The following is a 16,123-nucleotide window of genomic DNA, read 5'->3' as shown; positions in this document are numbered from 1 at the left end:
GACGCTATCGCAGCTTCTGTCGACCGACAGAAGCTGAACGCAGACAATGTTGGTAGGGGCAACACTAATGAATTCAATAAGGGTTCATTGGTTTTGTTAGCAACTCAAAACCTGCCTAAACATGCAGTTTCCGACTTCGGGGCGAGCAAGCTCGCTCCGCGCTTCATCGGGCCGTTCACGGTGTTGGCACAGCATGACAACGCCTACACGCTAGATATTCCATCTAGCATGCGCCTCCATCCGACCTTTTACGTCGGGCGGCTGAAGCCATACCGGCAGCACGAGCCACCTAGCTCGGCTGGCCCGAAGCGGAAGCCCCAGCAGGAGCGAACCTCTGCTCCAGCGCGTGAACGCGCTGGGCCAAGCGTGCGACGCGACCTCCCGCGTCGACAGAGATGTCCGACGCGGTCTGCGAGGTCTAAGCAACTTGAGCTCTCAGGGTCGCCATCTCCTGCTTCAGAGCGGCAAACTCACGGCTCTGAAGCTGCTCCACAGCAGCGACCCGCTCCTCGAGCGTCGGGCCAAGGTCAACCCCAGGTTGACAATACCCGGGGCGTGTTCCCACCACCGCCGCCTCCGATCCGCGACGCCCGCGGCTCAACACGCTGGATTGTTGAGCGTATTGTGAACCATAGTATCCCGAAAACGAACCGGCAGCCGGTTCGTTATCGTATTCGTTGGAGAGGGTTTCCGCCCCACCAGATACATGGGAGCCACGGGACGTCCTGTTGCAGGACGTTCCGGAAATGGTGAGGGAGTACGAAGCTCACCACGCATTGCCGACGCGAAGGTAGTGCGAGCGCTGTGGTCACCTACAGCGCGCGAGGCCCCACGATCGTCGCGTTTCTCACGTGCCAAGAACTTGGCACGGAGATCCTTGAGACTCGCAGGTACACGAATCGTCGTGTACCCGTTTAGGTCGCGGTCGCTGAAGCGCGCCGCACCCGGAAGACACAACGTGCACTGATGGCCTTCAGGCACAGCGCATGGAATACCAGCGTCCACAGAGGATCTGGGGAGCTGCTCCAGCCTCCCGCGCGTCGAGAATGTCTCGAAGCGCTCACGGGCATGCTTAACCCGCTCACGGTAAGCAACCGGCTTCTTGTTGAAGTTCTCAACAAAAGCATTCCAACTTTGACAAAGTGCCTGCCACTCAGGCACTTTGCTGCGAGAAGAGGTCTTCTTGCTGGAGAAGTATCGGAGCGCGTGAAAGAGTTCGATATAGTAATCGCGCCTTTGATTCGTTAACGGATCAAAGTGCTGCTCCTCCGCCACAGCATCATCGTGGATCCCGCTGCATACGTACATTTGGAGGCACGGTGTTGCCCACACGGTCTGCGATCTCTGACGCAGACGGCATCCACGGATCGCGCGCTGACTGAGCAGCGCGCGGAGAGCTTGAAGGGGCCACCTCACGCGGGGAGCTTAAAGCCCCAGCAGCAGAGAGCGGAGTGTCGCTCTCGCCGCGCGAACGCTTCGAGCTCGAAGCGTCCGAGTCGTCTCCTTCACGAAGGCGTCTCGACCCGGCATGCGGGTCGAGACTATCGCTGTCGATAGACTCCTTGCGCTTGCTAGAAGAGGCCTCACTCTCTACCATCTCCACGTCGTCGTCTTCGTAGTCAACGGCGTCGTTGACTACAGAGGAACCTTCGAGGACAATCTCCGACTGAGTTGTCCCCGACGCGGCCTTTGCAGCGAGCGCGTCGCGCTTTGCCTGCTGGCGCTCATGGTACTGAGCAACAGAGAGGTTACCCTCTGTTGCGGCGGCGGTCTTCTTCTGCGGCGAGCTCATTGCGGAATGAGCTCGAGTTTTCTTTCTCCCAACGTGAAGAATTGACGAATGGTCAATTTCCTGATTGACGTGCCGTGACTCGGCGCGTCTAACCTTAGGGTTACACGCACAAGTGGCTACAGTCACTTGTGACTTTAACAGATACGACGTCTGTTAGAGGTTCGAAAGACTTTCTCGACCTTGGTGTAGACACACCAAAGGCTACATACATTTACGACCACCACGACGGGTGGTCCATAGAGACTTAGGATTCCTATTGGCTGAGAGCAGCATCTTTTAGCCAATGAGCGACATGCATAGCATTGGAATTCTGCCAACCAGCCGTTGGCAGATTCCTATCTTAGAATATTACATTTAGAGGAAGTCAGAAAGCATAAAACAAAAATAGCAGTTCTCATTTTAACCCAAAAACATTATTTGGATCGTTTATTTAGATTAATCTATACTCGGAGGCCCGAGTATAATTAACTCTAATTTAAACTAAGCTACGCTTCCTCACATGCACGCGCACACGTGTAAGCTAAAGTAGTGAGCCAAAGTAGGCCCATTACACCTGGTAGCACTTTGTAGTCCGTCCAACGACCGACTACCTGAGTTCGTACGTCACCGCACGAACGCGGAGCTGAGAACCTTCCCATGGATACAGAGGTGCCCATGGAAAGCTCCACTACGCCTGCAACTCACGTTGCACGCGCTGACTGTCCCCACCTGTCGGATCCAGAGTGGGAGGCCCTCCAACGACTGTCAACGGTCATTGGTGAGGCGGCTGTAGCTACGATGCTGTGTACGCTAACGCCGACAGAGCAACACGGTGTTGCTCTGGGTTTCATCCTGAAGGAGCAACGCGATGTTGCTGCTACTACCGCGGTGTCGTCCGGGGCGACACCACGCGCGCAATCGCTGAAGCTCAATGTGAGCAACTATGTCGGAAGAGAGGGTGAACCTCTCCTCCGTTGGCCTGTCGAACTCGACACAGCCATTGCGGCTCGACGTATCGTCGACCCGTTGTCGAAGGTTGCGTTCGCCATGTCATGTCTTGGCGGACGCGCAAGAAGTTGGGCGTATGGACGCCGACTCTCGGATCCTACGTGCTTTAGCACATACGAGGGTTTCAAGGAAGAGCTCAGACAAGCGTTTGAGCCACCGCAAAACGAGTTCCGGTCGAGGGCGGAGTTCCTCGACCTGCAGCAGGGCAAGCATGATGTCCATGCTTACGCTCAGAGAGCACGGTACTTGGTCTTGAACATCGTGACCAATCCGATCGACGAGGCGACCAACGTCGTCACGTTCATGAAGGGGCTGAGAGATGGGCCTGTGAAGACCTATCTCTTCCGTGAGTACCCGAGTACTCTCGAAGCTGCAATTACTCTTGCAATGCAGGAGGAGTTTAGCCTGCGGCAGACTAAGCTGCATGCACATGTGCCGAGGCCACAGCCACGCCCGGTAGTGAGGACGGGAGGCCCATTACCCATGGACCTCTCGTGTGCTGCAACTGTTGGACCCCAGCAGTCGCAGGGAAACAATGTGCGATGCTACCGTTGTGGTAGAGTCGGTCACTTTGCTCGGGAGTGCACGGTCCCCGTGCACCAGCAGGGTGGCTATCGCGGCGGTGCCGGGCACCGTCGCAACCAAACAAAAAACGCTGGACGCCAGTAGGCGCGGGGTGCCCTACTGGCAATGCAGTTCCGCGTGTCGACCTTGGACACGCGACACTGAGGACTGCAGCCCCCAGTGAGGTTCATTCTCACTGCAAGAACCAAGATGACAAGCCTGACCTTGTCATCCTGAATGTGGACTCGATGAGAGCAAGTGGCTCTCTCCGTGCTTTGGTAGATTCTGGCGCGTCGAAGAACTTTGTTCGACTGCGAAGTCTACCAAGGCTTGACTTCGAGGATTTAATGATACCTCGAAGTATGTTGGAAGTACGACTGGCAACGGGTGCCGTCGTGAAGACCGAGAAGCGCATGGTACGCGTGCGCTTCACGTGTGAAGACCAAGAGTTTGTCGAGACCATTATCGTCCTGGATCTGGACGATAAGTTTGACATTGTATTGAGCATGCCGTGGCTTGCACGGCATGATCCGGTCATCGATTGGGAGAAGCGCACGAGAGTGCGCTTCGGAACAGTGAGCGATGACCCTGTTGCCGCTACGCACGCACCGACAGGTGCGCGCGACTCCCCACTCGAGACAGCGCCTAATGCCGCTGTCCCGGAACGCCCTGGGGGCGCGCGAGCACGCGCGCAAGAGCAGCTAGCGTCGGCGTTGCCGCCGACGGCTGAAGGAGAAATTGTGTTGATCTCGGAGATCGACACCCGCTTTTCAGCGAATCAGGAAGGGTCTCCGACCTCAAGGGGCACGGATGACGCAGGCGAGTCACACGCCTCAGCCGTGGAGGCTGACGCGAATCTGATTGGATCAGGTCTGGCCAATAATAAGAGCCAAGGTGACGTAACGCCGTCGACTCCGGGAGTCGATGGCTCGGGCGAATTCGATTCGTAGGCTCGGGGAGCCGACGCACCCTCCGCAATGGGGGTCTCCGCCAATGGGTGGCGTCGAGGTATTAAAGTCGCGACGGTTCCGGGAACCGGCGCTGCGAAAAGGAATTTCGCGTCGACTCCGGGAGTCGACGCACCCTTTGTAGTGAAGGGCTCCGCCAATAACAGGCGTCGAGGTGAAGATGGCGTGTCGACTCCGGGAATCGACGCTGCAAGCGGTGCGGACGGCGCAGTTCTTCCATCTTGTAACAGGGTTACACGCACAAGTGTGTGGTATTGGAAAGTGGCAGTTTCCAACGCTGTTGACCCGCCAGCCCGACAATCAAGTTCAATCAAGGGGCGATCAAGGCGAGGTCAAGCGAGAGACGGAGATGGCTGCTTCTGATTGGATGATGACATTATCCTCGGTAGAGTGACAGGCAGTGGCCGAAGCCTCATCGGGTCCTAATAGAACCCCGAACGAGGCTTCATGGTACCCACTTTTAGGTACAGATGCATTTAGATACGTACTTCGGCCGCACTTATTAGTGTAGCCGCGGTCGTCATTTGATGTGTCCGGAATCGCCTTATTGCGATCGTTCACACTAGATATTTGTATAGGGACATAGGACTCATCATATGATGACCAGAACGAGGCCCCCAGGGCCTCAGAAAACTCAGTAATAAAAAGACAGTCTTCCCCCAAAGCCAACAAGGGTCAAGTCCGACTTCGGTAAGTGTAGCTAGCTTATTGTAGTGCCTGGACACGCTCGGCTGCGTGTGGATGTCTGTCGGGGAGCTTATCGTGCATTGACCGAGAGTTTCCTTCGCAGCGCCAAGGGTTGGCGTAGCCAGAGAGGCAGGAACGGTATTAGAGTATCGTTCGGTATATATTTGTGGGATTAGAGTATCCCTGAGTGTATTAGTCTACCTACCGAGGTTTTACCTTGGTCCCCCTGTATAAGGCCTAACACGCCGGTACCCTTCCTTTCTGAGGGACTGCAGTGGGGTTGCGCGAAAGCGCTACATAGTATCCTAGCCTTAGCTCGTGGCTAGTGGTACAGGTTTTTGGGCTGACCGAAGATAACCTAAGGTACACAGAGGCGCTTGCAACCGACTCGGTTTAAGGGATCGTTCCTGGTCTTCAGGTTTTGATCCAATAAGCGCTTACCTTTGCGGGTTAGCGTGTTGTTGGTGTCTCTAATACCTTTTGGTAGAGGAGGATTTTAGTGGAATTACCACACCACAACTGGTGCCGCGACCCGGGATTGGTGTGACCTTCTGTGTGTCTTGGTTGTTGTAGGTCTTTAGCCCCAACGAGCGAAGAGGAGAAGAAGAAGAAGAAGAAGAAGAAGAAGAAGAAGAAGAAGAAGAAGAAGAAGAGAGAAGATGGCGAAGGGAGTCAAGTCAGCGGTACCAGCAACGCCGGCCAAATCGAGTGGAACGTGCAACGAGACTTCGGTGCGCTCCGGAAGCTCATTCTCGACCCCAACGACGGATCGGATGGAGTCGATTGACGAGCGTTCTGTGAGCTACGACACGGCGATTGATTCCTCGGACGCCAAAGAAGATGACGAAGATGATGACTGGGATGTCCGGACAGCGATGTCCGAGCCTTCGGAAGCTGCGGTTGTGTCGACAGGTCGCAGTGGAGGATCAAGGTCGATTACCCGCGACCTCTCCGACACGTTCAAGGGCATGCCGGGTCCCGATCCCGCCTACGACGCGGATGACGGCGCCACCGAGGACTTCAAACCATCGGTGACGGTAGGAGGGGCAACCTCCAAGCCGGTTGGCACTCGTCCTCCCCTCAACGGGGATACTCCGGCGGCCAACAAGGTCCTAGGCCGGTGCCTAGACCTGGTGAAGACCAAGAGCGAATGGATGCAGTTGTTCTCCCCGAAGCAAGTCCGCCAGGCCATCTGGATGGACCTCGGAGGGGCGTTGGCTACACCGATCAACTCATCGAGCACTCGGCACGTTGCGCAGAATACTGTGGACCTCCTGCGAGCTATGGGGTGCGAGCCCCAGATCCTCCCCACGGAGGCTGCGCTCGCGAGTTGGACGCCGACCGCCGCTGCCACGGCGTTAACCAAGTGGAGGAAGAAGCTGCGTAATGCCTTTGAAGTGGCGGACGTCAGTTCGCGAGGCCCAACGATGCTTCGTTCGACCTCGGAGGCAGTAGACCCGTCGAAGGTCCCGCTACCAGCGACCCCTCGGAAGGGAGCCACTGATGACGGTGTCTTTGCAACCAAGGGCGAAGCCTCGCCGTACATGCAAGACTCGCACATGGTAACTCCACGATCTACGGACCGTAGTGAACGTCTGGCTAGGGAGAACGAGGCTTCATTCCCCACGCCTGGCACGCGCGGAGCGACCGGTGTCGCTCCGGCCGACGTTACAACCTCCAAGATGATTCGTCGGACAGCGACGACGACCTCGGGCCCGACTACTACGAAGGGGACCTACCGAGCGAATGAGCACGTCAGGTGCGCGAGCTAAGCGCGACCGACAACCAGAGCTCAACCCCAAAGCTCGAGATCGCCACGCATTTGCCTCTCGCCAACATCAAGCCGTTCTACGGAACGCGCGACAAGAGCGAGCACTCCATGCAGTGGCTCCGAACGTTCATCTATGAGATGAAGGGAACGCATGCACCACCCAACGAGTGGTGTATGCCGTTCGAACTTAAGCTCAGGGATGGAGCCCTGCACTGGTGTCGCCAGCTCCCACGCAAGACAAGACGCACGTGGAAGTTGCTGAGCGAGGCGTTCATCAAGTACTATTGCTCGAAGTTTTCCCAGTCTGCGAAGGCTCGGTACTACTCGGCCAAGCGGGAAGACAAGGAACACGTTTGTGACTACCTCAACCGGCTCAACGGCTACGTTCGCAACGCCGGTGTGCAATTTGAAAACGGTGGTCGTGACGCGAAGGACCACGTGGACCACTTCTTGGTCACGTGTGACGTCCGAAACTTAGAAGACCGTCTGTGCCACGTCCGGGTCAAGAGCATCCATGACCTCGAAGACATGATCAACGACATCCTGCGTCACCGTGACCGCAAATCGAACCGAGAATCGTCGTTCCGCCGCTCTCGGAGTCAAGATGATGGACGTCGACGCGATGCGAGGTCGAACGAGGATTCTCGTGGTGGCTACCGCCGCGAACGACGCTACCACGACGAAGACCGTCGCGAACGACGTCGCCGTGACAACGACCGCATTGAAGACGACCGTCGCCGTGACCGATGCGATGGATCGCCGTACCAGTCCCGAGTCACCTTGGTTGACGCGCTGGCCGATGTGATGGCGGAATGGAACGTCGGACGCTCGGTCGGTGCACGCAACGAGGCTCCATACGCCCCCCGACGTGATGCTAAGGCGAACGAGGATTACTTCGAGGATGAGCGCCAATACTCGGACGACCAACGCTCACACGAGGATTCATGTAATGGGCCTACTTTGGCTCGCTACTTTAGCTTACACGTGTGCGCGTGTATGTAGCTTACTTAATACTAGAGTTAATTATACTCGGGCCTCCGAGTATAGATTAATCTAAATAAACGATCCAAATAATGTTTTTGGGTTAAAATGAGAACTGCTATTTTTGTTTTATGCTTTCTGACTTCCTCTAAATGTAATATTCTAAGATAGGAATCTGCCAACGGCTGGTTGGCAGAATTCCAATGCTATGCATGTCGCTCATTGGCTAAAAGATGCTGCTCTCAGCCAATAGGAATCCTAAGTCTCTATGGACCACCCGTCGTGGTGGTCGTAAATGTATGTAGCCTTTGGTGTGTCTACACCAAGGTCGAGAAAGTCTTTCGAACCTCTAACAGACGTCGTATCTGTTAGAGTTACAAGTGACTGTAGCCACTTGTGCGTGTAACCCTGTTACAATGCTTGCCTTCGCCTTGGCGGCAAAGAAGGCATCAATGACTTCACACTACTCCCGCGGAAGAGGCCATTACCTCGTGACAGAGTACTTCGTGCCCGGCACGAGGTCGACCTTGTGCCTGATTCCCCTGTCCGGAGGGAGATTGGATGGTGGATCCTTGGACACCACGTCCTCGAACTCCTTGACCAAGGGATACACCGGATCCCGGGGGTTCTTGAGAATCTCAGAGCCCATGCGCGACGCGCGCTGTCTCTGGAACTCCTCCAGGACTTCCTACCAGAGGGGTCGTCTTCTCGTAGATTCCGATTTTGAGGTCAGATTTGACGAATTCCGCGTCGTTTTTTGACATACAGCCGCTGATAAAAACGCTCTCGATTACTCAAACGTTTGGGAAAGGGCTCCATTAGGGCTTCATCGAAATATAGGACGCCGATTGGTCCGTTATCTCGAACATATGTCGAATGGGTTATCCGATAAAAATGGGCGCTGTAGTCATCTTGGTGGTCAAGTCTGATGTCACCATCCCAGGATAATCCCTAGTTATCACGGTTGGAAAGTACAGTCCTCCCTCCCCCGTTACGCGCATGGGTACAGCGATCCGATTAGGAAGGGAATGCGGATCGGATAAGAGTAGACACGTTAAATGTACTGACAACTAGTTAAGCAATGCGGAGATCTTGCTGTACTGAAGTCCGTGTCGCCTAGCGTGCGAGGTCGGCATAGCTCAGCTCAGATCCTTGGGTGCACGTCTTTCGGGCGTACTCGCAGATTGCAAGCTTCTGCTTGATCGTGAGGCGGATGCAAAGAGTCTTGCTGGCAGTCATGGTGGGTGCAAATTCGGAAATGAGGCATGAAACTTGGCGGACACACGCGTACTGAGTTCCTTGGAAAATTAATGTTCATTTACAGCCTTTCAAATCACAACTTACTTGGGAGGGGACCTGTGCACGGAGGCGATGGTGATCTTCCCTTTCCCGCCCAGATTCTAGTGATCTGCCACATACCGAATTTGTTTTGTAGAGGGATACACCCTACCGGCGCTGAAATGCAGGGCGCCCAATTTTGAACGCGTAATGAATCGGCACATGATGCCCATATGTATTTTCTAAAATTACTAAACTGAGCACTCTAGCAATTCCTCATCTGAGTCACCTTCCTCAATCTCAGCTACATCAAAGTCCCTATCAGGGCGAATCTCACCAACACGACTGTCGATACACCCTAGACTAATGAGCTCGCTCACTACCTCCGCCGCTTCTTCAGGAGGCTCCACTTCCAGATGGCACTTACGATATCCCCCGGAAATGATGGAAGCAGGCATGCCCTTCCAGGCCGAGCTCACCCAGTTGCATATCTCGGCTCTGGTGGGGGGCTTCAGCTTGAACGCAATGGCCGGGTCTCGGTCGAGAAGCTGGGCCTTCAAATGCTCGATCCAGAGCAGTCGTAGACGGGCTTTGAGAGGCCCGTTCCACGTAGCATCCGCGGGCTGGCAGACAGACGTCGCCCCCGGTGGAACCTTGAGCAACTCCACCTTCAGCTCCTTTGCGCACTGGATGACTTCCTTGAACCAGTGTCCAGAGAAGTAGTCCCAGAGGAGGAGTACAGGCTTCTCGGGCTGGTGTCGTGTAGGAACACGCACTAAATTATATAATAGCACACTTTCCCCACCAACAACACCCACCAAGTCCCGATGACTCAATGGGCTTGTTAGGGTTAGAACCTGAAGGCCCAGGAACTTTCCCTTGCACCGGGTTGATGTTTCCTCTGTGCACCGTGTTTCCGCTTAGTCAACTGACGGAAACCCAGCGTCACCAGCCACGAGCAAAGACTGACACGCTCTCACACACAATATAAACCTCGCAGGCCCTCAGGAAGGAAGGGTCCCAGCCAGTCACGGCTTGATACGAGGGTGCCGGAGCTATACTCCGACGGGAAGGGTAAATGGAGTGCGCTCTCGCTCCTCCACTACACGGCGATGACTCGCCCTTCGTATACACGGCCACTTCTTCACTACTCTTGGCCTGACCACGGGTAAACGGACGCTACGATACTAGCAGGCGCGTCCACCGACAGTCATAATCCTACCAACAGGTTTATCCGATTGCTACGGGAACTCACCGATAGCCCGGACGTCTTCCTTGAGTGGTGGGAGGAAAAGCTGTTCTGTTCTTGTCGCCCAAAGGGCTTATCTATTCTATCTTCTCTTTCCTATGGTTCAATAAAAATATCTAGTATAAACGCGTCCGTTTTGGATTTTCCCAAGTAACCACCGACCCTTCAGAGCCTCCTCGACGCCCCAAGAGGCCTCTCGATGACTCCATTGGACGATGAAGACTTGGAGCAGTCGCCGGGGCTCGAACGGTCGTCTTAAGTGCGGATCTCGGGTCAAAGTTCGCTGTAAATTCGGATCGTACTTGAAGTCCTGGGTGTTGAACTTGGGTGTCGACGAGTCTTCGGCACCGGTCCAGAATGGCCAATCAGCATCCGCCGAACATTGCTGAACATGTCCCGACGACTCGGGTCGCCACTGAAGCGTGGTCGTCAGCTCGATTCTCGTTTACCGCCAAATAACTACACCACACTGGGGTCTCGCACCGAAGTGATAGCGGAGAAACTCTACAGACAAAGAAGTATTTCACCAACCTTGCATAAAAACGTTAGTATTGGCATAAAATGCAACATGTATGCGTTATTTACCTTTGGCGTTGTCATGAACTTGGACTCCTTCTTTTTCTTGCGCTGGTCCGACTTCTTTCCACACGGTTACGCCAAATCCATGGCGAAGGCGTGTGTTGGCTTCACGTCGTTGTAATACCGTCGATGGCTTTGACTTGAAAACAAGAAACGGCGGGTATTTATTACCGTTCGAGTCTCCTAACAGCATGACGGTAGCTCTTTCCTTGCTTTTGCCACCGCAGCGCACCCACACCGTCTTGTCACCGGTGCCATGCAGTGTTTTAGCGGGTAAATACTCGAAAAACGCATCTAAAAGGTAGCACAAGAGCAAAAACATATCCTGTTAGTACGGTCCGTTAAAACATATCATAAATACAGTAAAACTCACCGGTTTGTTTTGCATTGTATATAACAGACACACCCAGTTCCGCCGCTTTAGCCTTCACAGTTAGAGAGAATTCCGCGGCGGTCTTGTCCAGCTCTACTGGGCTGCCTTGGCCTTGGCGTGTGCGCGATCGCATTGACAGGCGGTGACGCCTCTTGAACAGACGCTGCCATCCAGTGGACGCCCGGAATCGTTGCACTCCCGCCGCCTTAGCTGCGCTTAACGCCTTCAGGCGTAGCATTAGAGACGTGACTGGAACACCCTCGGCGCGCAAGTCGTTAATCCAGCTCACGATGTCAAGCTCAACATCTAGAGGTAAGATCGTAGCTGATCCGGTAGAGCGAGTTTTTCGCTTGCCCCCACCGCCGACAGAAGCACACGTAGCGGCGATAGAGTCATACTGGCGAGCCCACCTTAGCACCAATACTCGTCTTCCTTGATACTTCTCTGTTGGTAGATCAGGAAAGAACGTGTCCATAGTGAATTGAACAATGCAGTGTAGTCTCAGATGCTCAACAACAGCTTTCTTCGTCGCAACTGTATACGAAGTTAGGGCCCGCTTCGTCTTCCACCTTCTTTGGTCGTCAGGCAGGCGTGGACGCCCTGGCGGTGGCGCCCGCGCCATTGCAGAAATGAACGAGCGATGGACGGCCGAGATTGCAAAAATTACTGGCTTGAAACTGTTGTATCCCTCAACAAGTCAAGCAATTTAAATCCTAAATTCACAATTGTGATTGGCTAATAATACCATGTATCCCATACGCGGGTGTATCCCTCTACAAAACAAATTCGGTATTAACAAAAGTAAATGCTTTGTTTTGATTGGCTACTTGACCCACGACCTTAATAAACAGATATGACGGGGTATGCGGAAGACCAGGTGCGCATATCGGGAGGGAGGACTGTAGTGAAATCTTTGTGTCCCGGTTTTTTCACCCTGATAACAGTTGAATTGGCTTTTGTATCGCGCGCTGTCGCATGGGAGTCCCATGAGCACTGTGCTCCTCAGTCGGAGTCCGACTCCGCGCTGCTGCCAATTTCTGGAGGGGGACTCTGCTCTCCTGCTGCTGCTGCTGCTGCTTGCGTAGATATAGAGACGCCCAGCTCCCGTGCATCACTCTTCTCCAGCCGCTCCATCAGCTCCTTAGTGTTAAAATCGAAGGCCACGGGACTCCACTTGCCGTCGCTTGAAGGTGCGTCTTGTGCTCCGCGCTGCAGCAGCAGCCACACCACGCAGTTAGCCGCCCATCCGCTCACACAAGGCCTCTTCGCTACCTACATGTAGCACACACCTTGATGGAGAAGGACCTGAACAGACTGGTGACGCTGCTGCTCGGGTTGAAGACTGGGCCGGCCGCGCGACCGACGCCCTCCGAGCGCTTCTCGAGATCGCGCGTGGTCTGCAGCATCCTCCCCACGAAGCGCTGCAGGTTGTCACCACATCGAGAGAGAGGCCAATCAATCACGCGTCAGTGCCGACCACCACCATGCAGCAGCTCCGCCCCGCAGTCCGCACGCACCTCGATGAGGTTCACGCGCAGGAAAATGTCCTCGAGCTCGTTGCAGTTGGCCAGTAGCTCGTCCAGCAGCTGCTCCTGGGCCTGCTGCGCGTCCTGCCGCAGCGCGTCGGCCGCCGCGCACGCCTCGTCGATCTTGAAGAGCGCCAGCCCAATGCGCTCGTCCACCGGCTGCGTCGCCTGCGCCGCCTCGTCCAGCAGCTCCTCGTAGTCCAGGCACAGCGCCCGGAACGCGCGCTTCAACGCGTCGTCCCCCATCAGGTGATCCTTTGGCAAATCAGCAATTATTGTTATTGATTTGCATAATTGGTGTCCATCCACCGAAATTAAATCGATCATTAATTGCAGTCCGTCTTGGTTGGTCCAGCGCGAGATCCACTGCCGCATTGCCCGCCTGCTGCGGCCAGACTAGAGACCCGCCAGCACCGCCACCGCCACCGACACAGCCGCCGACCATGACGGACGCCGCCCCGAAGGACATCTCCCCGGACCAGAAGAAGGCGTGGGAGGCGTCGTCCGACTTCGCCAACTACTTCTGCACGTACGCCTTCATCTACCACCAGAAGCAGATGCTGTCGGACGACCTGCGCATGCAGAGCTACCGCGACGCCATCTTCGAGAACCCCAACCACTTCAAGGACAAGGTCGTGCTGGACGTGGGCACGGGCAGCGGCATCCTGGCCATTTGGGCGGCCCAGGCGGGCGCGCGCCGGGTCTTCGCCGTGGAGGCCACGGACATGGCCCAGCAGGCGCGCAAGGTCATCAAGGCCAACAACCAGGACCACATCGTGACGGTCATCCAGTCCAAGATCGAGGACGTGGAGCTGCCCGAGAAGGTGGACGTGATCATCTCGGAGTGGATGGGCTACTTCCTCCTGCGCGAGTCCATGTTCGACTCGGTCATCGTGGCGCGCGACCGCTGGCTCAAGCCCGACGGCGCCATGTTCCCGTCGCACGCCAGCATGTCCATCGCCCCCATGTGCAACGAGGACAACAGCAACAAGCGCTTCAGCGAGTTCTCGGCGGCCATGGACGGCTGGCGCGGCTTCGTGGACAACACCAAGATCGCCTGGGGCGTCGACATGAGCGTGCTGGGCAACGCCTTCCGCAAGGAGCAGGAGCAGTACTCGCTACACACGTCCTCGTGGGAGGAGCTCAACGCCGGGGACCTCATCGGAGACGAGGTGGAGTTCGCCAAGTGGGACCTCAAGACCTGCACGCTGGACGACATCAAGGAGGTCAAGGCCCCCTTCTCCATGCCGATCTCCATCATGTCGCGCTTTGGCGGCATCGCCGGCTGGTTCGACGTCGACTTCAAGGGCTGTGCCGAGAACCCGGCCATGAAGGAGGTGACGCTCACCACGTCCCCGTTCGTGCAGCCCACGCACTGGGGGCAGCAGGTCTTCCCGCTCTACCCGCCCATGCAGGTGTGCGAGGGCGACATGGTGGTGGGCGACATCTCGGTGGCGCGCCGCTCGGACAACCAGCGCCTCATGAACGTCAAGTTCGACTTCCGAATCCGCCGCCCCGAGGACGACGACGAGAGCATGTCGGGCCCTCCCAACTCGGCCGTCTTCCAGATCGAATAAGCAGCTTTTTCAACTAATAAATTCCATGCCATTGCATTGCATCAGAGCTACGAGTCCGCCTGGCCCTCCCTCCCCAGCCCACAATACTAACGAATCGGGCTAAGCTTGAGCTATCTGTCAATTGACCTGTCGATGGCGGCGTGTTTCGATCTGCCTCATGTGTGGTCTTGCAACCCGACAAGCCCCGCACTGGAATCCCTACGTCAAGATGTCAACACCGTCCTCGGTGATCAGCACCGTGTGCTCCGCCTGCGCGGATCGGCCGCCGTCTGCCGTGGCCACCGTCCAGCCGTCGTCCCAGTGCACGATCTACATGTACATGCAGCACAGCAACAGATAAGCCACTGCGTACGCGTCAACCAGCAAAAGCTTGAGCAAAACTCACCTCCGGACTGCCCTCCGTCAGCGCCGGCTCCACCGTGAAGGCCATGCCCGGCAGCATCTTGCCGGGCTCGCCGTTGCGGTGGTGCAGGATGAAAGGCAGGCAGTGGAACTCCTTGCCGATGCCGTGGCCCGTGTACTCGCGCACGACGCCCAGCCCCTCCCTGTCCGCCAGCGTCTGCACGAAGTGGCCGATGGCTGCGAAGCGGTTGAGCGGCTTGCAGCAGAGCTCGATGGCGCCCATGAGCGCCTTGTTGGTCACGTCCACGAGGTGCTTCCCGGCCTCGTCGACGTCCCCGACCAGGAACGTCTGCGAGGTGTCGCCGTGGAAGCCGTCCAAAAAGACCGACACGTCGATGTTGACGATGTCGCCGTCCTCCAGCGGCCGGCTGTCCGGGATGCCGTGCACCACGATCTCGTTCACGGACGAGCACAGCGCCTTGGGGAAGCCGCCGTAGTTGAGCGGCGACGGGTACGCGCCGCGCCGCACGATCTCCTCATGCACGAGGCGGTCGATGTCCTCCGTAGTGGCGCCGGCTTGGCACAGCGGCCTGGCGAACTCGCGGATGTCTCCGGCCAGCGCGCAGGCGGCGCGCAGTCGCAGCTGCTGCTCGGCGTCCAGCACGGGGATGAAGGGCTTGAGCTCGGACATGCCGCCGCTCGCCGCGTACGGCGGACGCGCGATGCCCTCGGGCACGGAGCGCGGCGGCGTCTGCTGGCCGGCGGCGACGCGCGGGCGGCTGGCGAAGCGGCCGAAGAAGCGCTTCATGGCCGGAACTCGAACTGATGGGGAGTGTGCTCGGACGAGGAAAGGACAAGAACTGAGGTCTGCTCAAACGTGCATTGATAAGCTGCCCGCCTTAAGGCCGATGCTGGGCTGCTGGGCTGTCTGAGCTGCTGCCGGCTGGGCTGTCCGCCCGTCGTCTACATCTTGGAGAGCTGGCGGCTGCGCGCGAGCAGGCGGGCGAGAATGGGCGACGCGGCGATGGTGAGCGCGCCTCGGGCGGGGCCCGTGGCCACCGTGGAGAGGTAGGCGAGCGCCAGCGTGCCGGCGTCCGGGTCGATGCCCGACAGGTCCACGAAGGGGACGCGCTTGGCCAGCGCCTGGAGGTCGACGCCCTGGTTGATGGCCGCGTACGAGCCCGCGAGCGTCGAGGCGAAGACGGTGGAGTGAAAGAGGAAGGCGGTGCGCCCGTAGCGCTGGAGCACCTGCTTGACGCGCGCGGCCATGGGCTCTCAAGTGAGGAGCGGCGGGGGGCGCGTACGGGGAGCTGTGAGACCTTGAAGTGGCTACGGGGACGGACGGACGGAGCTGTGGTCTGGCTGTAGCCTGCTTCCAGGAGGCGCTTGTGTGACGCCGAGCAAATTCGGGACTGCCGTCGCACGCCCGATCAAGCGATTTGGAGGAAG

General features: G+C 56.9%; 8 protein-coding genes across 8 annotated transcripts; 2 read left to right on the top strand and 6 right to left on the bottom strand.

Moving 5' to 3' along the window:
* Positions 1 to 418: 418 nt before the first annotated feature.
* Positions 419 to 1,792, bottom strand: PHYSODRAFT_321198 (hypothetical protein; the record flags this gene model as incomplete). Its single annotated transcript, XM_009516371.1, has 3 exons — positions 419 to 574; positions 652 to 1,266; positions 1,307 to 1,792. 3 exons carry the CDS (start codon positions 1,790 to 1,792, stop codon positions 419 to 421), a joined length of 1,257 nt encoding a protein of 418 aa, XP_009514666.1.
* Positions 1,793 to 5,657: 3,865 nt separating this feature from the next.
* PHYSODRAFT_257508 (hypothetical protein) lies at positions 5,658 to 7,771 on the top strand (the record flags this gene model as incomplete). Its single annotated transcript, XM_009516370.1, has 2 exons — positions 5,658 to 6,757; positions 6,790 to 7,771. The coding sequence occupies 2 exons, from the start codon at positions 5,658 to 5,660 to the stop codon at positions 7,769 to 7,771; spliced, it is 2,082 nt and encodes a 693-aa protein (XP_009514665.1).
* Positions 7,772 to 9,441: 1,670 nt separating this feature from the next.
* On the bottom strand, positions 9,442 to 9,774 carry PHYSODRAFT_404601 (hypothetical protein; the record flags this gene model as incomplete). Its single annotated transcript, XM_009516369.1, has 1 exon — positions 9,442 to 9,774. A coding segment is annotated over one exon (333 nt), but the record flags the coding sequence as incomplete, so codon positions are not given.
* A 1,080-nt stretch (positions 9,775 to 10,854) lies between these two features.
* PHYSODRAFT_474294 (hypothetical protein) lies at positions 10,855 to 11,851 on the bottom strand (the record flags this gene model as incomplete). The annotated part of the gene is made up of 2 exons (XM_009516368.1): positions 10,855 to 11,150; positions 11,230 to 11,851. 2 exons carry the CDS (start codon positions 11,849 to 11,851, stop codon positions 10,855 to 10,857), a joined length of 918 nt encoding a protein of 305 aa, XP_009514663.1.
* A 646-nt stretch (positions 11,852 to 12,497) lies between these two features.
* PHYSODRAFT_308690 (hypothetical protein) lies at positions 12,498 to 13,001 on the bottom strand (the record flags this gene model as incomplete). Its single annotated transcript, XM_009516367.1, has 2 exons — positions 12,498 to 12,650; positions 12,747 to 13,001. The coding sequence occupies 2 exons, from the start codon at positions 12,999 to 13,001 to the stop codon at positions 12,498 to 12,500; spliced, it is 408 nt and encodes a 135-aa protein (XP_009514662.1).
* Positions 13,002 to 13,198: 197 nt separating this feature from the next.
* Positions 13,199 to 14,332, top strand: PHYSODRAFT_293310 (putative arginine N-methyltransferase; the record flags this gene model as incomplete). The annotated part of the gene is made up of 1 exon (XM_009516366.1): positions 13,199 to 14,332. One exon carries the CDS (start codon positions 13,199 to 13,201, stop codon positions 14,330 to 14,332), a length of 1,134 nt encoding a protein of 377 aa, XP_009514661.1.
* Positions 14,333 to 14,530: 198 nt separating this feature from the next.
* PHYSODRAFT_553966 (methionine aminopeptidase, merops subfamily M24) lies at positions 14,531 to 15,482 on the bottom strand (the record flags this gene model as incomplete). Its single annotated transcript, XM_009516365.1, has 2 exons — positions 14,531 to 14,641; positions 14,718 to 15,482. 2 exons carry the CDS (start codon positions 15,480 to 15,482, stop codon positions 14,531 to 14,533), a joined length of 876 nt encoding a protein of 291 aa, XP_009514660.1.
* A 58-nt stretch (positions 15,483 to 15,540) lies between these two features.
* On the bottom strand, positions 15,541 to 16,072 carry PHYSODRAFT_284091 (hypothetical protein). Its single transcript, XM_009516364.1, has one exon. The coding sequence runs from the start codon at positions 15,941 to 15,943 to the stop codon at positions 15,638 to 15,640; it is 306 nt and encodes a 101-aa protein (XP_009514659.1). The 5' UTR covers positions 15,944 to 16,072; the 3' UTR covers positions 15,541 to 15,637.
* Between the last annotated feature and the right edge of the window lie 51 nt (positions 16,073 to 16,123).

Source organism: Phytophthora sojae (genome assembly GCF_000149755.1).
Source record: "Phytophthora sojae unplaced genomic scaffold PHYSOscaffold_1, whole genome shotgun sequence".
NCBI classification, from domain to species: domain Eukaryota; phylum Oomycota; class Peronosporomycetes; order Peronosporales; family Peronosporaceae; genus Phytophthora; species Phytophthora sojae.
Note: the sequence above shows the minus strand (reverse complement) of the source record. Positions and strands in the feature narration are given on the sequence as shown.

Excerpts from the sequence above, each read along its gene's own strand:
- PHYSODRAFT_284091 (XM_009516364.1), bottom strand. The coding sequence starts at position 15,943 with ATGGCCGCGCGCGTCAAGCAGGTGCTCCAGCGCTACGGGCGCACCGCC.